This window comes from Panthera pardus, unplaced genomic scaffold, assembly GCF_024362965.1.
Source record: "Panthera pardus isolate Hobbes unplaced genomic scaffold, ASM2436296v1 HiC_scaffold_13, whole genome shotgun sequence".
Lineage (NCBI taxonomy): Eukaryota > Metazoa > Chordata > Mammalia > Carnivora > Felidae > Panthera > Panthera pardus.
Window position 1 is genome coordinate 79,107,547 of NW_026526688.1, and position 26,928 is coordinate 79,134,474.

Consider the following 26,928-nt stretch of genomic DNA (forward strand, 5'->3'; position numbering starts at 1 on the left):
CAAGAAAGATTTTGATCCCATTTTTCAGGAAGGAGCTATAAGTATAGATAGCAATCAGAGTATAATAGACTCAATGTAAACTCATTAAACAGTTACAATAACTGTTAATTGTAGAGAATCCCTTAAATCATAGTAATTTTTTCAACACCCTGATTTTTATTCACATGTTATAAGTTACCCATATATTTAAAAGTAAAACATTTGTTTTTAGCAAGCAAATTGGCAAAGGAAAACAATAACTTCATGATCTTGGAAAAAACTACTAAGGCTTTATTTTGGAGTTCAGGGCTTTTTGATATAGCTCTTCAGAAAACACACACACACACAGACACATACACACACACACACACACACACACACACAACATAAATAAAGCAAATCTTAATTTAAAAAAAAATCACCAGTTAATGCATAAGGTAGACATTTTCTTGTAAAACATCTCTATACTAAGATAGTTCTCTGTCCCTACATGCCACGCTCTGGACAAAGGAGGAGCTCTAGGATCATGGGAAGGGTAGGGAATGAGGGCTAAGGAAATATTAGGGAAGAAGATGAAACCACTTAAAATTAGGCATCATAGGTTTACCATACTCAGTCAACTTAGAAAGGGTGCTCAGTCATTCTAGCTAAAGTCCCTGTCTGTTCTCTAGGATTCGTTGCACTGTCTACCTCAAATTCTGATTTCCCACAGTGAAAATCTTGAATTCATTTACTTTTAATTAACAGGCATGTCCACTAAGGAATATAATTTAATCTTTTTCATTTGAAAACCTAGAGACTAATGATCATCTGCTTGTTGCCTTTCTGAATAAACATCTTCTTCTCCCCGTCTTCACAGTAAAATGTTATGATTGTGAAGATGGGGAGAGGAAGCTATTTATATTACAATAAAGTCCTCTGTTCTCACCTCTAGGACATACAGAAAACCATCCAGCTAACCTGCCAACAGTCTGTCAGCCTTCAGTAGTAAATATGTATGATATTTAATATCATTAGTTTCTGTTAAGATGATGATTTTTCTGGCACAGATAACTTACCCTTTAAAGGCTAACCCAATTCTGGGGTGACTGGGTGGCTCAGTCGGTTAAGCGTCCAACTTCAGCTCAGGTCATGATCTCACAGTCTGTGATTCGAGCCCCATGTCAGGCTCTGTGCTGACAGCTCAGAGCTTGGAGCCTGCTTCGGATTCTGTGTCTCCCTCTCTCTGCCTCTCCCTTGCTCATGCTCTCTTTCTGTCTCAAAAATAAATTAAAAAAAAAAAAACATTAAAAAAAAGAATAGTATTAGAGTAAGAATATTACAAAAAATAAAATAAAATAAAGGCTAACCCAATTCTAACAGATTTTTAAAAATATTTTTATTGATTTATCAAATTATACATACTTGCTACAGCGATTAATAAAGGAAACTAATAGTTCTCTGCAATATATTGAGGAAATAAAGATGGAAGAAGAGTCAAGACGTTTGCCGAGCACTTTATTTACTGATGAAAAAATAATGATTTACATTTTGGCAGGGAGGCTCTTAAAAACTGAACTAGCTGAGCTAATAAAAATGGTTTCTTCAGAATGTGCTGCTTCATTATTTTGAAAAGAAGATCTATCAACAATAATATAAAGGCAGTTGCTGAGTTAGGTCAAAGAAGTCAGAAACTCCAAAATGTAATTGTGCTCTGTTTCTCCTTCAGTGTTTGTACAGTATTTGTTTTGAGAGGATGATAATGTGGAACATGTTTAAATAGTGAGGAAGATAAGCAGTTGCTCAGTTACCAGCTAATTATTTTTTTTATATTAAGATTAATTTAATTTGTATAGGAGGGGATCATACTGTTCCAAAAGTGCATCTCTGGTGAACCCATTCGTTGATTTGTTCAGCAAATATCCATCGCACACCTCTGAAATTCCAGATGTTCCACATGATGTTGCCGATGTAGCAATGAGAAGACAGGCACTGGCCTTGTTTTCAAAGACCTAATCTTTAAGAATGAAGAGATTTATTTTGGACCCGATAAGCATTAAAAATTGCAGCAGGGTACTTAAAAAACATCCTTACCGTTGATAGCGGCCCAAATCCCTGGAGTTCTTTCTCTCTGCCTTAGAGTGGTACCCATAGCTTCTTGACCTGTATTGATCAAAGTGGTGGCACCTCAGGATGACTTCCCATGACTGTGTCCCTTGATATTTGGTTGGTTCATCTTGCCTAGTTGCTTCCCATGCGTGCTGATCCTACCAAACGGCCCTGTGGCATCTGCTAATGCTTGCATGGGACATTGTCTAGAAGGGAGCAGCTGTGCAGTGCGAACTCCTGCAGAATGACCATAGCTCCGTCCCAGTTCCAACTACAGCATCTGTCAGGAAACGGAATTCTTCACTTCCTGTTGCTCCCTCAACTCAAGCTGTGAAAATAAGCTCTTCACATTCTTGCTGAAAAATTGAACTTCACCATGAAGATTTCTGGCCACCTTAGAGGTTTCTAAGTCATTTCTGGTCTGAGGACAACTGAAGCAGCTCTGGTTGGTCTCCTCAGAACATGTGCCATGTCTCTGTCTCTTATCACTCTTGTAACGGATGCTAGGAAACGTGTGTGAAGAAAGGCTGGAACTTCAGGAGCCACTTTCTAGGAGCTCTCTCTCAGCTCCCTTCAGTTCTTGAACCACCATAGCATGTTACTATTTCCCTCAGGAACTTCAGGACTCACCTGCAGCAATGGCCTGAGAAGCCAGGAGACAAACTTGTGTGAATAATATTTTTAATGTTTTTATTCTTGAAGACCTCTCCACACAAAGTTTTCTTAATCTAGAAAGACTCAAACCAAGCCATTGCTAATTCTAAAATTAGTTCACCAGTGAAAATTCAGTTTCATCTTTATTTGGCATTTCATGATAATGACTTAGAAACATTTGCATATGTTAAGTAGCTCACTTTTTTGTTTTTAATTTTAAAGCAGACACTTAAAGCCTATAGAATAAAAACACCTTTCCATTCTGTATATACTCCTATTTTTCGATAAATTGAGTTAAGTTAGAAATTTTAAGCCAAATTCAAAAGATAATGCAAAGGAACAACAGGAAGCCCAAGAGGACTGTGTAATTAAACGATCAGTCATTCTTGGTTCTCACTGTATATCACGTTCATCTGTCAAGTCTTTGTTTTAAACCCACTCACCCGTGCCCTACTCCCAGAGACCCTCATGCAGTAAATCTGAGGGAGCACGGGCATCTTTTAAAATAGTATGCATTGTACATCAGTACACTAGAGCCAAGAACATCTGTTCTAGGGGTTACTAGAACACTGGCAGCAGTTTTCTTAGGATAAGAAAGCCCTTTCATTGTTTGTTTTTTAAATGTTTATTTCTTTATTTTTGAGAGAGAGAGAGCATGCACACGAGTGAGCTTGTGCTTCAGGGGAGGGGCAGAGAGAGAGGAGTAGCTGAGAGTCCCAAGCAGGCTCTGTACTGTCAGCCCTGTCAGTGCAGATCCTAATGTGGGGCTCAAACCCACAAGTGGGAAATTATGAACTGAGCTGAAGCCAAGAGTCAGACCCTTAACCAACTGAGCCACCCTGGCACCCCTCTTTTTTTTTTTTTTAATGTTTATTTTTGAGAGAAAGAACATGAACAGAGGAGAGGCAGAGAGAGAGAGGGAGACACGAAATCCGAAGCAGGCTCCAGGCTCTGAGGCGTCAGCACAGAGCCCAATGTGGGGCTTGAACCCATAAACCATGATTTAAGCTTCTGAGCCACCCAGTCGCCCGCCCTCGTTTTTGTTTTTTAAAGCACCATTGTTTTATTTATTTATTTTTTTCCATTTAGCATTACTTTTCTCTTTTTAAGTAAATCACTAATCAGCATTTGGAAAATATTTCTTTATCAGGAGAGGTCCCCTAAAAATGATATTTGAAGTTAATACATATTTGTATTTTCCTTGTCAACTCTAACAGCCCTGCAAAGGTCCATGTTAGCGTTTAGTCCACTGACTTTACTGGGTTGTGCATTTCTAAGCAATAACTTTTTAAATTTTACATTTAAATGCTACAAATATTTGGGGACAGAGTGTTCAGAATGCAAAGATGAAGGTAGGTTTCTTAACGTCAGAGAGGAAAAGTCTGAAACAGTGACCCTACAGCTCTCTTCTGGGGAGCCAAGAGTGAGGAAAGAGATGAGAAGGCTGAGAATAATCTCAGGAAGGAAACTGGGGGGTGAGAGAGTCCATGGAAAGGTTTGTGATTTTTTACGAGAGAAGAAGCAGATTTAGAAATGCCATTTTAGGTGTCACCTCACGTTTGTTCATTTGCTCCTACCTCATACCCTGGACATGTGTAGACATTTGCCCCCACTGAGGAGAGAGAAAAGGAGCTAGGTTATAACTCCTCCCCCCCCCCCCCCCCACTTAGAGTGCCCCCATGCCAGCACTGTGGCTGTTCCCTCTCAAGCTGGTAGTCAGTGGGTCAGATGTTTGTGTATGTGGTGTCGTCCAAGACCTCAAGTGGGTCTGTTCTCCACACTGTTCTTCAGAGCAAAGGACATCTTGACCCCCTTCTCCATTCTTTCCCAGTAGAGATGGTTTGGTCACATCATTAAACTCTTTCCAGATAATATTAGTGGTGACATATTGTTGGCTTTCCAGTTGTTTCATGATTAAACAAAAATCCTTATCAGGCTTTAAATATTATATAAGAGATTTGATTAAAATACTCCGGAGTCTAAGACAGATTCAAAATAAAACTTAAAAGACTTAGCTGTATTTGATTTATTTACTCTAAGGTTCACTAACTGCCCCATTCCCAACAAGCTTTCATATCCAGTAGGTCAGTTTTTTTCAAAATGTTTGACTCATTTTCTTCTTTAATAAACAGAATCTGAAGCCTCCCCTTAGGTTATTTGAAATTCAAAATAAATAGGATCCCGTGACTGAACATAACGCAGCGAACACAAGGCTTGGTTTGTTTTCAACTCACATACACCCCTTTCGCCTCTACCTGCTTACCCTGCCCCTTGAAAGGTTCTGTGCCACTCCTAGGCTCTACCCTGTGTAACTAGTCCTTCCAGCTGCTCCAGTGTGCCCTCCACACCGCCAGTGACTTCTCCCGCCCACAGCTCCCTCTGGTCCTGCACTACAGAGAAGTTCCTGCCAGTCAGTCTCAGTGGTTTGAGTGACAGCACTCTTTGTCAGGCACAGCAAAGTCCTCTCATTTGCAGTAGACATAGGGGAAGGCCAAGAAAACCACCTGTATTCCTATGTGTACACGTCTCCCATCAGTGCTATAACAAAGTACCACAAACTGAAAACAACACAAATTTGTTGCCGTATAGTTCTAGAGGTCAGAAATCCAAAATGGGTCTCACTGAGCTAAAATAATATGTCAGCAGGCTTTGTTCCTTTGTAGAGGCTCAAGGAGGAAATCCATTTCCTTGCCTTTTTCAGCTTCTAGAGTCTGCCCATATTCCTTGGCTCATGACTCTCTTCCATCTTCAAAGCCAGATTAAAGGCATCTCTCCTACCTTAATGTATTTCAATCTGTAGGGTCCCTTCTGCCCTATAAGATAACACATTCACGTGTTCTGGGCATTAGGTGGTAAATGTCTTTGGAGGACCATTATTTTGCCATCACACTATTAACAACCTATACCCATCAAAACACACTGCTGCTTTGGGATTTCTGGATTGCATCCTGACTTGGGCCCTCTACATACTCACCCAGCTCATTCCCCTCTCCCCTTACCCCCTGGCACCACTTCTTTCCATGAAGCCACTCTGATTTCTTGCTCACAACTTTCTGGTTGTGCCTTTGTCCGCACAATTCTTAAATGGCCTACATATTCCTTCCGTATGCTAATTAGTCTCCATCACCCACCCCAGGCCTGCTTCAAACACTGCATCACCTCCACATTAAGTGCAGCCCTCACAGATCAATCTTTTACACAGTTGGAAAGAACTTTCACTCCCTTTTAGGCTGTTCCAGATATTATATATGTATGTATTTTATTAAGACTTCTTGTATAGAGTTTTTTATTACTTCCTTAGATGAAGTTAATTAGTACCTCCTCTGTGCTTCCAAAGCCCCTATTGTAGCATTTATCAGTTTTTATTACAATTATTTGTTTATAGGTATTTCATGCCAACTAGTCAAGAATTTCTTAGGAGCAAAGTTGTCCCTTTGTCTTCATATCTAGAGCACTTGGAACAAGTCGGTTAGTGTTTAATAAATGCTTACAGAATAAATGAGTGAATGAGCATGCAGTTAAACCTTGCACATACATAGCTAAGCTGACTTCAGCAAAAAATTGTAAGGTTGGTTATATAGTTATTAAAGGCACAGTAGGCTTCATTTTGTAAACAGTCCCATAACAAAGATTCCAAGGATGATATTTTAAGAAATTTCTATAAATATTGTTTTTTCCATCCCTTTACCAAGAAGGTGCAGTTTCCAAAAAAAACATGTAAGTCTTGATCATAATGTTGACTTATATAGTATAATTTGGCAACTTCTTAAATGATAATATATTGCAAAAAAGTTTTTATGTATCTCTTCATTTACTGATGAAGAATTTTATGTGATTTTTGAACTTCCAAATTATGCTTATTTAACCACAGTTTTTGTCCCCAACATGAGAGAATGGCCATCTTGGGATAGCTCTTATAGCTATTAAGGTGGAAATTCTAGCCCTGGTCTGGTAATTTGTAGTGAAGTTTAAGTTTAAGGTCAAGAGAGGCTAGTTTGAGTTGACCTGGAGTAAAAGGGCTAGAGAAATGAGCCCCCAAAATAAATTTGAAAAGACAAAGCCAAGAGGTAATGGAAAGGAAACACAGGAGTGAGGGAAACCTGAGATGAATAGGTTAAGATGAAGATTTAGTTGAGCAGCTTAGTGAGATCCTAAATCCCAGGGATCATGAGCTACATCAGTGGAATCATGGTTTCCAGAACATTTGTAACCCAAGGTCAAAGTCAGGTATATGTACTGATTTCAGGTGAGAGAGGGACCTATCTTCCCAAGAACTTCACCAAGATTGACAGAAACAAACGCTCAGCCCATGTTTGGGTGGCCAGTTGAATAAAGCAGAAATAAGCAATGCTGTGTTCATAACCATAAACATGAAGACAGTATTCTGGCTCCGTTTCTGGGAAATAGAGAAACCTACAAGCTGAAGAAGGAGAATGTTATCAGACAGTGTCTGTGAGGCCTCCACCCATTAGGAAAATGTGTGCCTACCTAACTGAACCTCATGAAACCACACTCATGATTGAAGTAACTCTGGGCAGGTTATACCTGGAAATTCCTTCACACAGTAGTCAGGTTTAATTGCACACTTAATTTGGCTGGGCTCAGGGCTAGCATTCATGGGATGGGTAAAAGGTGCAACTTCCGAAGATGAGAAACAGGCTATAAACCTAGGGGTGTGCACCTTTTTCCCTCCAGGTGGTGTCAGCAGGATGTTGACCAAGGGGAGCAGTGCCAGCAACACAGCTGAAGGAAGATTATGCTTTGTTTCATTACAGGAACAGATATTCTTTTAATGGGTAGTTAGTAAGGAAGCCTATTGTATAAAGCCCAGCTTGAATTTTAATGTGAGAATGTTGAAGTCAGTCAGTCATTACTCATTTTTTTTATGAGTGTAATAACCTACAGGATATGCACTTGTCAGTCAGTACACACACCCTTTGGGCGTGGTAGGGCACTTGGCCATGCCTTTTAAATTGTAAACCTGATGCTGTGATTACACTAAGCTGCAGGAACTTCTCTAGTGCACCGTATGTTGTGCCCATGTTGCTCGTAAAATATGTGGTGTGGCACTGGTAATAAGACTTGGATTTCCAGAAAACTAAACGTAAGTTTTAAATGTATGGATAGGTTCCAATCCTTTACAACACCGGTGACACAAATAAGGAATTCTGTATAGAATTCACCTATCTGTAGAGAGCAGGGGAAAACCTTCAGTGCTTCATCTGAAAGGGCATGGCCAGCTCTCAGCTCCAGACATTTGTTGCCATGGGAGAAAACAGGCAGATCTTGTCAGAATTTAAGATTTCTTTTTGAGATATCAGAAATACAATTTTTTTGTGAAATATGCCACATTCTGAATGATGAAAACGAAGGGGTTTTGTTGTTGTTGTTGTTGTTGTTGTTGTTGTTGTTGTTGTTGTTGTTGTTTAATTTTACTTAGCTTACTTTCCAGTTTGTGACTTTTGCTATCAAGGAAACTAACTTTAGGAGCATCATAAATTAGCATGCTGCTTACTTCAGTTCTCATTTGCTTGTTTTTATATAGTCTAGGAATTTAATTATCTTTCTAGCTTACTGTTCCTGTTTTTATCAACTTCCGTAGTGTAGACCAGTGGTTCTCAATCAGCAGCAATTATATCCCTTGGAGGGATATTTGGCCAAGTCTGGAAATACTTTTGGTTGCCACAACTTAGAGTGAGAGTGTGCTACTGGCCTTTAGGGGAGTAAAGGGCCAGAGATCCCGCTAAATTGCATAGGGCTCTACGTTGCATAGGACAGAACCCAACAACAAATAGTTTTGTGGCCCCAAATGTCAATGGTGATACGATTGAGAAATCTTCATGTAGACCCTGTTTTTAATTTCTGTGTATCCCTCCTTCCCTTCTTACTTGCCTTTCTTTTAAAGCACTTTTTTCCAGATACTCTGTTTCCTCTTCCTGGAATCTCATTCAGAACCTTTAGGTTGGTAGTTCTCAATTTCAGAATGTAGAAAAAATCTACATGGGAGTTTCTAAAAAATGGAGACTCTCAGACCCCACTTGTAGCTATTCTGACATGTGGATCTGGGGTGGGCCAAGATTCTGCTTCTTGAAATAAGCAGGTGATTCTAAGGAAGACCGTGCACAGACCACAGTGAAAGTGGTAGGACAATCCTCGTTTTCATAATATCTGCTTCTCTCCACTTTTTTTGGATCCTTTATTAGTTGAACTCCTTAACTATATTGTTACTTTTACTAAGCCTTTAAAAATTACATATCTTTTAATAGTTATTTACACTTTGGGAAATAAACTAAAATATTTATGGACAATCAGTCATCCAAGTAGCTGAATAATATATCTTACAGAGTTTCTTCCCAAAATTTCTGGTCTCTTTTCTCTACTTTTTTTGTAATATACTATATGTCTTTTCACTGGTTGATAGTGCTTCCCTGAAAATAAAAGATTAAAAACTTGAAAATATTAGAAATAATCCATGTAAGTGATTCCTTGACCAAACTGATGCATATGAAATATTACCAAAAATTGAGATCATAGTTTATGCCATGTAGTTGTTCCATGGAGGCAAAAAGGGAGGGCATTTATAGGCACATAAGAGCTATTTCTCCAAATACTTCCGGGAACTCAGGAAAACTACATGTTTATGCAGATACCTGCCTTCAGGAGCTTCAGCTCATGACTGGCATCCCATGTATTATAAAAATTGAGTTCAAATCACAGGACTTTGATAGGTCTACAGCAGTTATTCAGTGTCTTGTTGAAATTTATAATTAGAAGGATACGTGGCAGTTATTTGGATCATTTATCAAGGCATAGCCTCTGGGATGTCATTACCAACACAGATGTCCTTCCACACAGATAAGACAACTTACAATCGTTGTAAGTTGCAAACATCGTTGGTCTGCTAACCAGCTTGCCACCAAGGGTCATGGGTAACTTTGTTATCCAACTTTGACCACTTCTCATCATAATCCCAAAGAAGCTATTTTTAAGAAAGCTGGAATTCTATCTGGATGGCTTTGTGTTTATTGGCAGATATTAAAATAGTTATCGAATGTCCTGGGGAGAGGTCATTAGCTTCTCCCTCATAATATTCATCAAATGTTTTTCATAATAAATAAATACAGGTAAATGTCTTGCTGAGCAAATGTGTTTTCACGGGTTTCCCTGAGCCCCTCCTCTGTAAAAATCCTTATGGCTGACCCAACCAACAGGCTACTATACTTGAAATGATGAGGCCATGTGTAGAAATCCCCTTTACCAGTTGGAATCTCAGTGAATTCATCTTCCTGGAACTTTATTTCATCTGACTTAAAATGAGGAGATTAAACTGGCTGATCTGTGATGTTCCTTCTTGTTCTAGAAGGCTATAACTCTGTTAGAGTGCTCACAATATAGATATCCAACGTTGAATCGTCGGGGGTCCATCTGTGGCAGGAGAAGATCACAGCTTTTCTCTGCATCCCTGCCCCTTCCCCAAGGATGTGTCAGGGTCAAGGGCAGAATCATTTCCCATGATTGCATCCACAGAAAGGAAATCATGCTGATGTGTCAAACTCAGCAGTACAAATTGGACCCTAAGATTAGGGATGGAGAGTACCTCTTTCCTGGATCCTGTCTCTAGTCTTGTTCTTCTATGAAGTTAAAGAGGTAAAACACTTATTTTTGGCTTTTCCCTTTTTCATCTCTCATTAGACTTTCTCAGGGTCAGAAGTGGCAGGGCTGCCTGCCCTCTCCTACTGTACTTGGCTTGCTGCTTCTTGGAGGGCACCTGACCTGCCTTTGTTATCATACCAAGGCTTCATTGAGCCCCTGGCTGCAGTTATTTTCTGGATAGACTAGCCTAGCTCATTGGGGCTTGGGGTGAAACCTAACATACTCTCTATTTCCCTTAACAGCTTTGTTAGAGAATGGCAACTGTAGTCCTCACGTTAAGACATATAACCAGTTTTCGAATGTCAGCAAAGCATTCATTTATTTATCTTCCCTTTTTTCCCCCTTTATTGCTGTGCAATAAAATGCTTAGACAAGTTCTGAGCATGAGAATACAGAAACCAAACAAATGAATGTAGAGTGTATCATTATTCTGGGCATATCTCATGATCTTTTATTGTCTGTGATCATGTCTGTAAAGGGAGAATAGTTGAATCTAAAAATTTTTTTTTAATGTTTATATAGTTTTGACAGAGAGCATGAGTAGGGGGAGAGCAGAGAGAGACGGAGACACAGAATCCAAAATAGGCTCCGGGCTCTGAGCTGTCAGCAGAGAGCCTGATGTGGAGCTCGAACCGACAAACTGTGAGATCATGACCTCAGCTGAAGTCAGATGCTTAACCACTGACTGAGCCACCCAGGCACCCCCTGTTGAATCTAAAAAAGAATTTCTAGGGTTGCCTAGGTAGCTCAGTTGGTTGAGCGTCTGACTCTTGATTTCGGCTCATGTCATGATCCCAGGGTCATGAGGTCAAGCCCTGTGTTGGGCTCTGTGCTGAGCATGGAGCCTACTTAGGATTCATATTCTCTCTCTTCTTCTCTTCTCTTCTCTTCTCTTCTCTTCTCTTCTCTTCTCTTCTCTTCTCTTCTCTTCTCTTCTCTTCTCTTCTCTCTGTCACCCCCCCCATTCCTCCCCCCTTGCATGTGTGCTTTCTCACACACACACACACTCTCTCAAATTGAAAAGAAAAGAATTTCTAATCCTAACTCTGGGCCCAAAGAAATTGCTATTAAAGAATACAAATTCTTTGCAGGGAAGGTTATAGGTTTGTATCATCCCCATTCAGTTATGGAAGTTAAAAATTATTATGGACGAGGGGCGCCTGGGTGGCTCAGTCGGTTGAGCGTCTGACTTCGGCTCAGGTCATGATCTCGCGGTTCCGTGAGTTCAAGCCCCGCGTCGGGCTCTGTGCTGACAGCTCGGAGCCTGGAGCCTGTTTCAGATTCTGTGTCTCCCTCTCTCTCTCTGACCCTCCCCTGTTCATGCTCTCTCTGTCTCAAAAATAAATAAACATCAAAAAAAAAAAAAAATTATTATGGACGCTAAAAATTGTGCTTTACATGGTGTGTAACTTAGAACCACATTGTCTGTTTGAAAATCCTAGCATGAAATTGGCGCTAACCCAAATCAGCAATGAGGAACTGACTCCTAGCAAAGACCTCTGCTCTGGGGGGACAGCCGTGGGCTACCCCATTACACTAGAAGAGACTTGTTCTAACATCAGCTAAGCCATCAGTGAAATTTATCATCAAAGACACCATGAATTCTTCCCAGTTACATATAGAAGTGTTAAAAATCACAACATGCTAGCAGACTATGTTTTAAATGAAGGGAAACCTATCTTTGGAACATAAGCAGAATACTGATAGGAAAATGGTAGGCAATTTGTGAGAAGAAACCCTAAGTGTTTTTGTTTAATATCCTTATTGTAAATGTGACATTACTTTAAAAGTTACTAACAGTGGCATAAATATGAATTACAGCCCAAAAGGAAAACTTCCAGAATGGCCCAATTATCCTTCCGGAACTACTTAAATCGTCTCCAGAAGACCTCCTCAGGGCAGCTCATCTTCTAGCTCTGGCAGAGATGGGCTGACTTGTTTTCATCTAAATCTACTGTTCTTTCTCCTCTGTGAAGGCAAAATAGATTATAAGGAATCACTCAATATAAAAAGGGATCTAATGTTTACTTCTCCTAAAAGTTTCTTTTTGATGAGTTAGCATCATATTTATTAACAACTTTCTTAAATGCTTTCTTGGACCTTTTGCTTTTAGTGTAGCTAAGTGGTATACATTTGAATAATATTTTTGAAACTTAAGTGGAAAGCATATTCTTTTAAAGACTCTTTTTGTCCAGCCTGGCGTGCTGAATTAGGTTTTGAGAGAGTCACCAAAGCTCTGGAATTTACACTGTGGCAGAATACCAGATGAAAAAATAGCCGTTCATCTTCTAAACAGAGCTGCGAGGTCAGGCATGTGTGTCTGCCCCCACCCTGGCATGGCTCTGCTCACCACCAGGCAGCTGAGAAGGCCTCGTCCTCAGCAGGGACCTGAGACCTGCCAACACAAGACATCATCAGAGCGCCTCAAAATGTTTTAGTACTAACTCTGTGTGCAGAGAAAAGTTGGAATGAAACCATGAGAAGCAAATGTAAGAGAATCACTTATTCAAAAAAGGCCATTTGGTTTGGCTCTGCTTTATCTGGGAGTTTCCAGACCAATTCAGCCTGTATCCTGAAGAGATCCCAGCCTAGAAAAATAATTTTTTTTCAAGTACATGCATCATTGGCTACTATTAATTCCTAATTTAGACTTATTCTGATAATGTCAGTGGAATAAAATGTAGAGTAATATTTATTTAAAATGCATAAAAGATACAAACATTGACATTCTCTCTTCCCTCAGGCCTATTTAATTGCCCCCCCCCAACTTGAGTGTCATCCTGTTAACTCATTAACATGTACTTATTACACTCATCCTTTTTTTATATTAGTCTTAGCTTCTAATATGAATATATTTTTTTTAATTCTGCTTGGCTTCTTTGTCTTGCATTTTTAAAATGTTAAAACACTAGACTAATGGTAGTCAGAAATACAGAATGTTTTCTGTGTTATGCCAGTTGTGAAAAGTATGTGTCTATATCAATTCATGGTATTATTATTCTGTGTTTTGTTATCTAGTTCAATTCTTTCTCTTGCTAAATTTTAATAATTTTTAATCATTCAATTATAATCTCAACATTGGTAGTCTCGACTAGAACCTAGTCAGTTTACTTTTCATGTAAATAATGTAAAGCGTTACTTATAATTTGCTTAAAATTGAGACAATTTTATATAAAATATGCTGTTAAGTAATAGTCCGTAAAAGATAATTAAAACTATAATGATGTGGCTCTAAGTAATTCTTTTACAGTATGAGTATTGAGCTAAGGGTAAAATATTTTGAAAAAAACTGGTATTGGAGATAAAACTATTCTCTTAATCTGCATATTTTTCCATTCCACTCCATAGTTTTTATTTCTCAGGTACACAAATACTAGTCATAAAAAAATCTGAAATTGAATTTAGGCATCTTCCCTCGTTGCATTAGAATTCTTGAATACTTGTAAGTCGTAAGGTCACTGGGTACAATTAAAGAGTCCAAGACGAAGAAGCCATTGCAGTGAAGTGAGAGCAGATGCTAAGAGGGAAAAACGGAATAACTGAAACCTGCCTAAATGTGACACTCAGGCAAATGTTAAAGCATTATATTTTAAATGTTCTCTGAGAGCTTATTTACAGAATGTTTTGCTAAAAATATTATAAAGAAAAATGCCATTAACCTAGGGTAAATAACCTCCTAATATATCTATTGGATAAACTTTTATAAATACATACATACAATTGCTTAAGGTAGATCCTATTTAGCAGACTTGCTGGTTTGAGGAGGTGTTCATGGGACCCTTTCTATGGGTTTTCTGCCCAGCATGTGTTCTAGCATCTGACCAGTTCTTTTTGGCCTGAGCCTATGGAGGATCGTGCTGGGGCTCAGGAAGGCACAGTAAATTAAGCTGTGCACTGTAGTCTGTTTCCAGGTCACTGCCTTCTGCCTCTTTCTCATACCTTATTCACCCTTTGACCTTGTTAGAACAGTAATGTTTCTTCATAAAACATCCTTAATGAGACTATTTACCTTGCATACCCAATGAGATCATGCTTTGTGTAATAAATTCTGTGCTCGAACATATGCCAAGAAGGCAACCCTTGCAGCTGTTAAAGAATTAACTTTTTAACTGAGGGAGGGAACTTTTGCTTGCCGTCCATAGCTATCATGGCTCTGTTTTTCTTATTTTAAGTATGTTATAAAACTAGATGGAGGTTTTCTCTACTTTTTTTTTTTTTTTTTTTTTTGCTTAGTTGTTTGTGTTTTGTTTTGCGTATACAGTTGTATCAATCTTGAGCATGGCATAGTTATTCCTAAAGAATGTGAATTTACAAAGCAGATAAATAATGTGTATTTTCTTAATAATGTTCATTTGATTTCAAATATCTATTTGTGCAAAGAACTCAACTCTCAGGTGCAATGGAACTTAGGAACTTTATTTTTAATCAGAAGTAGTAGTTTCTTCCCCCATGAATTCTATTTTTCATACAGACCAGTTTGAATTCTGCCTGTTGGTATCTCCTTCCATCAGGATTATGGTGTCTTCACATGGAGCAAAAGCATAAAGCCTGGGTTGCCTGCTACAGGAGCAGCCCCCGAGTCCACAGAAGTTGACTGTTCTGCCTAAGGAATTAGGAAAGAAAATATCTTGTGGATTGGTACAGGCTGTTATATGCCTCCTGTTAAAGAGATTAATAATCTCTTCAGTACAGGTAACCTAATGGTAACCTTGCCGAAAATTTAAGTCGTTTGAGGGCTTGACCCTTTTTCACACCCCTTTGGCCTCTTGGTTTGATGTCATCTGCAAACGTAATGGGGTTTCTCTCTTCTGTTTTTCCATGTCATTACAGTAGCCCACCACCTGCTGACTCTGCCACAGTCACAAGTGCCATCCTTGTGACCCCCTGCAAACCACTGCACCCCTCTGTACGATGGGGATGACAATAGTACCTACCCCATAAGGCCCTTAGGAGGATTAAATGAGATATTTTTAAAAGATGGTGTCCTAGCACTTAACATACAGATCCCCAATCAATGGTAGCTCTTTACTATTGCTTTTTCCCCACTAAGAAAATTACATAGTCTCAGGATTAGAAGAAAACCAAAGAGCCCATTTTAAACACAGAACTAAAGCAAACAGTCCTGTAGCTTATAGTGGTGAAACTGTTTCTAACAAACAAGGTGTGACTGCTGGGGGATAGGGTAGAAGAGAGCATAGAGGACTTGACGTGTTTTTTTCCATGGTGCTGGACCTTCTTCCAGGCATGCATTCTGACATCGCAGTATTTGTCTTTTGAGCTTATTTTGGAAAAATACTTCTAAATTTATTTCTTACCACATTTATAGGGGTAAGGGATTTATTCCTGTTTCTCAAACAAATATGAACCAGAGAAGTTCCTTTCAGACAAATGAAAGGCCGGAACGTACAGTGGAGGTCTGATTTTCTTCCATTGTGGGGCCACTGGATCTCAGTAACTCATTGAATCACGTTTTTCTACCTTTGGACAGAACTGCACTCAGGCAAGCAGGATGCCTGTCTACCTATTACTTTAGAGTTTTTAGGAAATAATATTACTACGTGCTCTTGCTGGTAATTCATTCCAGGCTCTCTCCATAATGCATTCCAGAACACTTGAAGGAAATTCTCCTGATATCTAATCTCAATCCCTTCTTCTGCCCTTTAAACCCTTTATATCTTATCTTAACTTCAATGGGGATAGAAAGCAGATCCTCACCAGGGTTTGCCACGTGCCTTGTTAAGTTTTTGAAACTGCTATTTCGTCTCTCACGTCCCTCCTCACCCTCTACTGTAGAATAAGTCGATCCCAGTCTTTTCCCACTTTTTTTTCCCTCTTCACTAAGCATTTTTTGTCCAGGGCTTTGTGGGTAAAAGATTTGTCATTTTGTTGTTCCCCCTGAGACTTCCTTGGGGTATGTATCAGCACATAAATGGCAAGGTGCAGGTAGAAGGTGTTCCATGTAACCAGCCCACCCTCCACCCCAGCTGGCCTTGAGGTGCCGGCTACTTCCCTGCCCCACCACTGCTTACAGTTCTGTGGGAGTAGGGCCCCAGGGGCACTACGGGCATGGTTAAGCATCTGACTGTCCGTTTCGACTCAGGTCATGATCTTACAGTTTGCGGGTTCGAGCCCCATGTCAGGTTCTGTGCTAACAGTGCAGAGCCTGCCTGGGATTCTCTCTCTCCCTGTCTGTCTGTGCTTCCCATTCTCATACTGTCTCTGTCTCTCTCTAAATAAATAAATAAACTTAAAAAAGAAAAGAAGTCGTGCCACAGAGAGCTTTGGAACTACGATTTATGCTCAGCCCTGCCACTCAATCCTATGGCAGTCTCTTGCTTTAATACAAACCTACCACCAAGAGGCCATTTCTCTGACATTGTTTCCTCTTGTAAGATTCTTGCTTGATTTAAAGTAGTCTCAACCTGGCCAGACCTCGAAGACATGCTGCTTCATCTTCATAAGTCTGGCTGTCTGTCTAGCCCCCAGAAGTACCTTGTAGGGAGGTGCTGACTTTGCACCTTTCTGACTTTGTACCTCTGGCAGGGAAAGTGTCAGAATACGTCATTGGGGGTTGTCTTCAGAACCTTGTTACCCTCTCTGCACAATTAGTGAACCCCTATTCTGACTGCCTCAGATTCCCCTGAGTCTCTCTTCTGAGATTTGGCTTCTGGTCTGAGGGACTCCCCTCTTTGAGGGGAGGTCAGTTGTGCTTAAATTTGGGTGGATTCCCAACACAGGAAGGTGGCCTGGTCCACATGGGTCTTCCGTATAACATGAATCACACTAGAAGCAAACCAGGACATGGTGGGAATTAATGGCAGAGGGGTATTGTAAATTGTGACCTCCCATAGAAAGATGCAACAACTTCTCCCTGCCATTGTCTGACTCTCCAAATATATTGTCAGTACCACTGACCCCAAACTTATCATTGCCCACTTCATAGACCTAATTACTTTCTTATGTATTGATCGAACTTCCCCAAGATTGTTACCTCTTGTCTAGGCTCAGATCTCGTTACTCAACATTGCACTGCTCACAAAAACAGCATACCTCTACACAGTGGGTGGATATTGGTTACCTGCTAAGTAGTGAATAAATATATTCTACGGTAGCCACAAAATTATATTTATTAAAGATACAAAGATGTCTATAGATACCCTGTGCACATATTAAAATTAAACATATGGAGATCCACTCATTCGGAATGTCTTTTTTCCTCAGGTTTATTGAGGTTATGATTAACAAATAAAAGATTATATATATTTAAGGTGTACTACATGGTATTGTGATATAATGTGCATGTATAATGATTACCACAAGCTAATTCGCATAATACATCACCTCATATAGTTATCATCTGCAGGCCTGTGTAATGTGGAAAGTCTTTTAATGTGGTCAGAAGTTAGGTTTGAGTTTGTCTTAGCATGTGTTCTATGCTAATAACATTGATAATGCCTGTTAATTTATTAAATTTTGTTCATTAACGTGAGACTATTCAGAAATATTTTTTAAAACACTGTCTTCAAGTTCTTTAACCACTCAAGGAGTATTTATAAACAGTTGAAATGCACTTTTTTATTATCCATTGAGAAGCTAATCATTTATTCCTAAAGCAGTGTAGGCACATTGCCCCTGGATGGTTGCCCCACTCCCATTAGTATGTACTGCCTTGGGAACAATATGTGCTCTTTTTCCTGTTAGTACCAGTTATAGAGGTCCTGCTGCAAAACTATTAAACCTATAGAATGGTGACATTCCTTCCTTTGGTTCTATGACACAGAAATACTCGATTGTCCCCCTAACTCTCTGAGCATGTCTTCTCTGGCAGTAGGAAAGCAAAGAGAAGCCACGCAAACAAAGAGGATGAGGAGGATAGGGCAAACGGGAGCAAGGTGAGGGTGGCAAGAGAGAAGAGAGAGGAATGGGTGGGTACTGTTACTGTCCTGTGGCTTCAAACCAGAAATTATATTTGGCCCGTGAACAGAAAAGACATGTTTTTGTATAACCTCAGTCTATTCTCTCTAATGTTTACTGCCAAGACCTAAAACTTCAAGACATTTCTAAAATGACAGAATTCTCACTTTAAATTTCTCCAGTGAAATGTCATGATTGAAAAAATCTCATACTAGTCTTTTATTCTACCCCAGAAGGGGCAGGGGGAAGGCTGTCCTAATTACCCATTTCTTGAACTAAAATATCTTTAATTGAACATACTTGAGAAAGATCACGATGAAAGTAACATGAACCATGGGAGAGTGCCATCCCACCATCTTACTGTGAGGTGCAAAAATGAAATCATTCCTATCCAGCCATCATTCTTCCACACCAGTAGTTTGTCAAAAAGTATGTTACTGGTCCTGTCCACCTTGGGACATAGAGTAAACCACAAAGGAAGACCTGCCATGCCATGTCTCAAGGCCTTTGTGAATCGTGAGATCTCAATGGGAATTCTTCACACTTTTTATAAGGTTCCACCAGATGCGCCCTGCTTGCTGTTCTGCATTTTGGTCAAGATAGGAAGCAGGGCCTCCCCACTGCACAGCTCCTCTGGGGGGGAGGGGGAGGGGAACAATCGTGGAGAGCCTGTAGAGTTCTGGCCTCCAGCAGTGCCGGGAAAAAGTAGCTGCCCAAATGTTGCTGGTAATTAAGGACTTGGCAGCTGAGGGCAGCCAGGAAGCACATACTAGTTACTGTAACATCCACGTAGAATGAGTGAAACTCCTTTAGGTCCAAGTGGGACTGGGACATGTTTAAATTCACATTAATGTACCTCTCCATGCACCCTTCCCCCCCCCCCCACACACACACACACAGCTGTTGCTGGCACTTAAGAAATGAAGTGTGGCTGTGGCCACCTGGGAGCATGGGTCCCCAAGCCCGATGCCCATTAACTCCATGTTAATTTAGTAAGGTGGTTTGTAGGCAGTGCTAAGACCCCCAATTTATGTTCACTGATGCTTTGGATAATGGAAACATGCTTATTAAGGATCTTTGGCAAAAGATTTTCCTGTGTAATTAGCAAACATCTTAATTATACACTTGGATTTGAAGCTGTGGCTAATCTTAAAGTATAAAAATAATGCAAATTAGATAAAGAAAGAAGGATTAGAAAGGAAACCATATAGCATAACTCCATTAATAGAGTATAATAATTTATTAAAGTTTCTCAAAATGTGAATTTGAAATAAATTCAGCATTTATTAAGTACCCATAAGCATAATGGAAAGGATGTTTTAGGAATGTGTAAGACACTATTACCAACTTTTAGGAACTTTCATTTTAGAATATAACACGTATTAGAAGAGCAGCATAAACTTTCCAAACACTTTAGAAAGGCTACTTCGAGTAATATAAGTATAACTAATTATGTATCTCCCCGTGCTTTTAGAAAAGATATTGGATGGATACACATGGCTGCAAAATCTACATACTGAAGATATTTATTACCTTGAGCTGTTTAAATAAATATAGATTATTACTCAGTTCCAAGCGTGTCCCACATATATTCCCAAAATCATAGGCTAAAGTTAAGTGTAACTGAAATACCAAACATAATGTTGATAATCTCTTCAATAGGTTATGCTACAAGACATAGCCTTGTGGATAAGTGCTAGAGAAAATGTTCGTGATATTTTATAGCGTTGACCTTAAGTCAGCCATGAGAATAAACACAGCAGTATAGACCTAAGGCCAAAAAGAAATATGATTTTTACAATTAATTTGCAAGCAAATATCACTTTTAATAAAATTTGAAACTATAACCCTTGGCTGTTGCTAGTCAATCAAATTACAGTTATCATCAGATGTAGTCTTATAAAGAAGGAGGACATTTTAATGAACTGGAATATTTTTACTATTTGAAGAATTATGGAAAGAATGGAAGTAACACTGAAATATTACTTCAGGTGTCAGCAATAACTTTCAACATGTTTTTATTTTTCTTATCCATTTAGCCCTCTGTGACATAGGAGAGGGGAGCCTTATCGTCTCCATTTCTCCTTGAGGCTTAGAGAAAAGTTTATATGACCCAGGCAGTTCCCAAGTATCTATTATCCCCAAATAATCAGTATGCTATCGATGAGGCACTTTGCTGATTTTTTTTCTTGGTTGGTGGCTCACTCATTTGTTTGTCAGAAGCATCTTAGTTACATACCGTAAGTTTAGCACTACTGTGCAGTACTTGCCGACAGCTTCCCATTAGCACATGTGAATATGATACATTTGCTTTTCATTAAAACAATTCCAAACATCAGATTTTTTCTGCCAGAAATCTTTTATTGATGGAGGTAGTCTGTAAAGAAATGAAACGATTTGAAATGACTGCTTTAAAATTGTTTTGCTAATTTTAAAACTCCTTAAAATATAGGAATTATATCTTTTAAGCCCAGTTCCAGTATTTAATAGATGTGTGGCAGGTAGATCTATTGTTGGCCAGTGACTTGTCGTTCATCTAAATTGGTAAGTGTTTCTGTGATGAATGTGGTAAAGATGAATGGCCATGATTGTAATCATGAATGGTTATTTCTAAAATCAAGCTAATTAGTGTGGCGTATTTCTACTCTACATTAAACGTGTATGCTAGAAGTCCCTCATGTGTTTGAACTAAGTAGAGTTTTGAAATTCTTCAGTGAAATTGAAAACCTTACAGGGGCGCCTTACAGGATGGCTCAGTCGATTGAGCGTCATACTTTGGCTCAGGTCATGATCTCACAGTTTGTGGGTTTGAGCCCTGCGTCAGGCTCTGTGTTGAAAGCATGGAGCTTGGAGCCCGCTTTGGATTATGTGTCTCCCTCTTTCTCTCTCTGCCCCTGCCCCTCTCGCACTCTGTCTCTCTCTCAAAAATAATAAACAAAAATAAAATAAAGAAACCTTACAATTGCAAATAAGTTATCACTGTAGCTCTAAGCTCAATTTGGCATTTCTAAGCTTTCTTTTCTTTTTATCCTTTAAGTCATACATCAAGGGGCACCTGGGTGGCTCAGTTGGTTAAACATCCGACTTCGGCTCAGGTCATGATCTCACGGTCTGTGAGTTCGAGTCCCATGTCAGGCTCTGTGCTGACAGCTCAGAGCCTGGAGCCTGCTACAGATTCTGTGTCTCCCTCTCTCTCTGCCCCTCCCCTGCTCCCCTGCCCCTCCCCTGTCTCTCTTTGTCTCAAAAAACAAACAAACAAACAGTTATCTGTCTACCCATTGACCCCACACACCTGCCATCCAAAACCCAACCTCTCATCTACCTTCCAGTCTCCCTTACATTTCCCCATTCTTTCATTTCTCGTCTATTTTAAGTGCCCTTGAGAAAAATGAGAAAGAAAAGCAGTTTCTGTTAAAATTAATACTTACTGATCCTTTGGTTTTAATTAAAATGACCACATTATATTTATTGTCCAAAATATGACACTTGTAAGAATAAACAGGGCATTATTGGTAATCATGCCGGGAAAACCAGCATAAACCAGGACTGTTCTGGGTAAATCAGAACATAATGTCACTCGTACATAATAAGTTCTCCTAAAAATCTGAAGTGGGATTCTAATATCGTAGTATGATATTTTTTAGTTAGATTATGTGATATGTGAATTGTTGATTTGCATTCAAAATATAGAGTGGGTCAGATTTTTAAATATTGTATATGTGTGCGTTGATGTAACTTAAACATGGTTTTTTTTTCATTAGCATTAATGAAAAATGAATTTTTTCATAGCATTAATTCCTATACATGTAGTTAGCTTAGTAGTTAGCTCTCCAATTTGAGATCATCTAGATACTTAATTTATTCCATCTTGTTGCCTTGCTTTGGGGTTGATTGCTCTCCCATTAATTCAGTGGAAATCTATAAATCACTTTCTCCAGGTATAGCATTCACCAGCATGCCACGGGGGCTGTAAACGAGGAGGAACACCCAGTCTTTGTGTTTCAGTGGTTCACAGTGTAACTGGGGATTAGGGCTAGCAGAATTTATGCCAAATAACTGCATAAGCCAGCGATGACACATGGACCAGAACAGGAAGAGTAAGTGGTAGAGAAGTACAGGAACTAGTAAAGGGGCCAGCAGAGCTAATTAGAGGGAGCAGAGACTGCATTAGAATAAGACCCATTCTAGCACGTGTTGGCAACCTGGTGGAGAATAGGCGGGAATTATTGGTTTATATAAGATTTAATGGAGACATATGTAACTTATTAGCATATGAAGTAATTTTACCTTCCTCTGAACACTCATCTCTATCATGTGTTAGCTGTGTGATCTTAGACCTACCTATTTCTTAACCCTTCTGGCCTGTTTCCTCATTATAAAATAAGAAACTTAATGGTACCTACTCATAAAATTGTTAAATTGGTTAATTAATATAAAACATTTAGGACTGTGCCCGATATTAGAAAATCACTGAGAAGGCTCTATTTCTGTTACTGTGACAAGACATCTAAGTCAATGTTTAATTGTAACTTACCTCATGTAAGGTATCCCAATCCTAATTTAAATTTGCCCTTATTATTTACAATTTCTTTTACAGCTCGAAAGTCAAAGAAGTTGGGCAAGTTAAAAGGTATTCACGAGGAGCAGTCACAGCAGCAGCCCCCGCCCCCTCCCCCACCCCCCCAGAGCCCCGAAGAGGGGACAACGTACATAGCTCCTGCAAAAGAGCCCTCCGTCAACTCAGCGCTGGTTCCTCAGCTGTCCACAATCTCACGAGCGCTCACGCCTACCCCTGTTGCGATCCTTGAAAACATCGAGCCTGAGATCGTGTATGCAGGCTACGACAACTCAAAACCAGACACAGCCGAAAACCTACTCTCCACTCTAAACCGCTTAGCAGGCAAACAGATGATCCAAGTCGTGAAGTGGGCAAAGGTACTTCCAGGTAGGCATGCCTCTCCTTTCAAGGTCTGCATCCTGAAGAAGAGAAGTCAGGGCAACACATTTCACCATCTCCCCAAGAGTGCAGTTGGAGTTAGCTTTCTGTCAGGTCCTCATAACCAAATTTTGTAATCGCTACCAAACTAATCAAGTGTGTAGGGAAAATCTGTCAATGTGCTCATTTCTCCTGAGCTGTTAGGGCTAAGGGTTCTGTTGTTAATCTACGTTTCTTGTGCTGGTGATTGAAATAGGACATTTCCACCTCGAATTATCGATAAGGTGAAATACAATCTGTTTGTGAAAATGCAAGGTGAGCCCATTATTAGCAGCTCATAACCAGGGCTAATCTGAGCATAGACCAGTAAACCATGACCTATCAAGTAAGTTGTAGGAGATCCTGAAAGACTGTTCTTTCTGAAAATATCATCTTGCCTCCAGCACCCTTTAAATTGTCCTTGAAATTCCTACTGTAGTCACTTTTTATGCTATAGAATTTTATTAATAAAGTCCTTCTTAATCTACAGAAACATCACTTAGAATTGTTATCACATTGTCCCAGTTCGTTAATCAAAGCAGTTTCTTCGGGCGCCTGGGGGGCTCTTTCTGTTGAGCATTTGACTGGATTTTGGCTCAGGTCATGATCTCACGGTCATGACATTAAACCCTGTGTCACACTCCGCACTGGGCATGGATCCTGGTTAAGATTCTCTCTCTCCCTCTCTCTCTGCCCCTCTTTTCCACTCGCACTCTGTCTCAATAATAATAATAATAATAATAATAATAATAATAATGTAATTTATAAGCAATTTCTTGGATTACCTATGGTCAGCCAAGAGGCATAAGAAAAAAGATTGGGGAAAGCTCTGATGATTGGGTCTGTGAAGAGGAACATGCCCTGGTGAAACTCTGCAAACAGAAGAATACCATGATGTCCCTGGGAATACAGGGGGTGAGAAAAGGAACAAAAGATGGGCTGATGTAAGCCCAGAAATGAAGACTGTAAGAGAGGAGGACAGATGCCAAAGACACTTACTCTACTTTATACCTTTGTTGAAGTCCAGTATTCTCCCAGACGAGGGGAAACAAGGAATAGTACTTTTTCAACCACTGTAAAATTCACAAAAGTTAACTATAGATATGTAGGAGTTGACAGTTATTAAAATAGTCTTTATTTGAATGTTAATGTGAATAGGATGAAGCAAGTTTTACAAGTTAACACAAATTCTTTCAGTCTAACCAAAGGTTTTACCCACAGTGAAGCTGTCTGAACTCCCTGGTTTTGTTTGTTCTGGCAGTTCACCCTCATTGAAAGTTTAGGGTGAATTTAAAATGAAATGTTGGAGAGTCTGGGTGGCTCAGTAGGTTAAGCGTCCAACTCTTGATTTCGGCTCAGGTCATGATCTCACGGTTCATGAGATTGAGCCCAAGTGGGGCTCTGCACTGACAGGGAGGAACCTACTTGTGATTCTGTCTCTCTCTGCCCCTCCCCTGCTCGCACACACATGCATGCATGCGCGTGCTCTCTCTCTCTCTCTCTCTCTCTCTCAATAAATAAACTTAAAATAAGACGTTAAACAGGGCCATGCCCATGGTGGGTGCTCCTTAAATGGCTATTGAATTGATCTGAGTCTGTTAGAGAAAGGTGACTATTTGGGGTTGCCTTAAGAAGCGTCTTCCTGGAATGTACTTAAATGCTAAGTGTATTTCTGTGATTAATTGTTCTGTTCTTCAGGATTCAAAAACTTGCCTCTTGAGGACCAAATTACCCTAATCCAGTATTCTTGGATGTGTCTATCATCATTTGCCTTGAGCTGGAGATCGTACAAACATACAAACAGCCAATTTCTCTATTTTGCGCCAGACCTAGTCTTTAATGAGTAAGTACCTATTAATTAGCCTTCATAAAATAACCTGCAGAGTTATTTGTTATGCTTTTTTTTTATGATTTCTAAACATAAATCATATGTATATTTGTGAAAGAATCCACTGACACTAGCATTTTTAAGAGTAGAAAATCTATCATTTAAGAATTTAAAAATTACTTTTTGCAAAATTATAATGCACATGTCTGAGTATATATAAATCAGTTTATATAGATCTCGTATAATATGTGGGAATTGTCCCAAAAGAAAGATGATCCAGTTGGCTCTAAAAACTTGACTGGTACAAAGCCACGATTAATAGAAAACAGTCTCTTTTGGTATCTACTCCAGTTGAGAAGACTATCTAATTTCTAGGAAATGTGAATGTATGAAGTGTCAATTTTTATATGCATTCATACAGTGGTTCTTTTGTTAACAGTGTACAGCTGCTCAATGTGTTTTCATGACAATCATAATTATCCTTCTTTGCAATCATAAAAGAAGCCGAAATGTTGTTCTGTAGTGAAACGTTTTTAGTTTTATGACGCATTTTAAAAGATCAAAAGAACTGTAAGAGATATTTCTTTGGCCATGAATTCCTTCCTATGTTACGTTTACATTTCAACGCCGTTCTCATTCCGCGTTAGCACATTTTGCATATGTTTGTTTCCAGCAGTGCTTCTTTGTAATTGTTGGGTCAAGAAATACCTAAAATAAAAAGGAACATTTGAATTATGATAGTAACCACATCGGTATTCTAACAGATGGCTCCGTCTAGAGATAGGAAAATAGGGGGTTCTGGTAAGGAAGGAAGCGCATAAGAAATAGGTTGGTGATAAGAGTAATGCAAAAGATTGATAGTGGACACGTAGTGCCGAGATACGTAAATGGTACCAGAGCAGTTTACCTAGGAAGTCCAGTTCACTCAAGTATGGCACGTCACCAAGACCATTTCATCCCAGTATAAATTGGGAACATCCACTGTTGGTTCCCAAGGTGACCCTCCTTTTGGTGATTAGTCAGAAAGAATACTTCTACTGCACATAATTTTTCACCAAAAGAGTGAAGCAAGGCTAAACAACCGACATGCACATTTTCATTTACTTGTGTTCCTCATTAATCAGCTGATATTATTATATAGCAAGGCTTTTTTTTTTTTTAATATGGTCTATAAACCAAAAGAAAAACACATTAAGGGAGGTCATTGCTTTAAATTTTTTTTTACTGTCTATTTATTTTTGAGAAAGAGAGACAGAGTGTGAGTGGGGAGGGGCAGAGAGAGGGGGAGACACAGAATCCAAAGCAGGCTTCAGGCTCTGAGCTGTCAGCACAGAGCTTGACATGGGACTTGAACTCATAAACCGCGAGATCATGACCTGAGCCGAACTCAGGGGCTTAACCAACTGAGCCACCCAGGCATCCCAGAAGGTCCTTGATTTAAATGGAAGTGTGGGTAAATAAGAATTGCTACTCGGGCCATCCAGCATGTCTCCATTTGACTTTAACAGGAGTTTTAAATGATCCGTTCAGTCCTATTTAGCACATCTATTAGAAGTTTTTCTCATAAAATACATACAACTTAAAATTTTTCCATTTTAATCATTTTTAAGTGTATAGTTCAGTGGCGTTAATTACATTCACAGGGTTGTGCGACCATCGCCGCTGTCCGTCTCCAGGACTTTCATCATCCCAGACAGAAACTTTCAACCCATTAAACAGTAACTCCACAGTCTTCCCTCCCCCAAACACCTCATAACCTCTAGCCTATGAGTTTGCCTCTTCTAGGTGTTCCCTATAAGTAGGGTCATACAGTATGTATCTCCTTTTGTGTCTAGCT

The 26,928-nt window shown here is 39.5% G+C and overlaps 1 protein-coding gene across 2 annotated transcripts in view; it reads left to right on the forward strand.

Annotated features, from left to right (window-relative positions):
- The window catches only part of NR3C2 (nuclear receptor subfamily 3 group C member 2), a 346,322-nt gene that overhangs the window by 251,282 nt on the left and 68,112 nt on the right, over window positions 1-26,928 (forward strand). For both annotated transcript variants that reach the window (XM_019441306.2, XM_019441311.2), the window contains exons 5-6: window positions 22,886-23,233; window positions 24,962-25,106. In XM_019441306.2, the coding sequence (XP_019296851.1) occupies window positions 22,886-23,233; window positions 24,962-25,106 (493 nt within the window). The remainder of the gene's footprint in view (window positions 1-22,885; window positions 23,234-24,961; window positions 25,107-26,928) is intronic.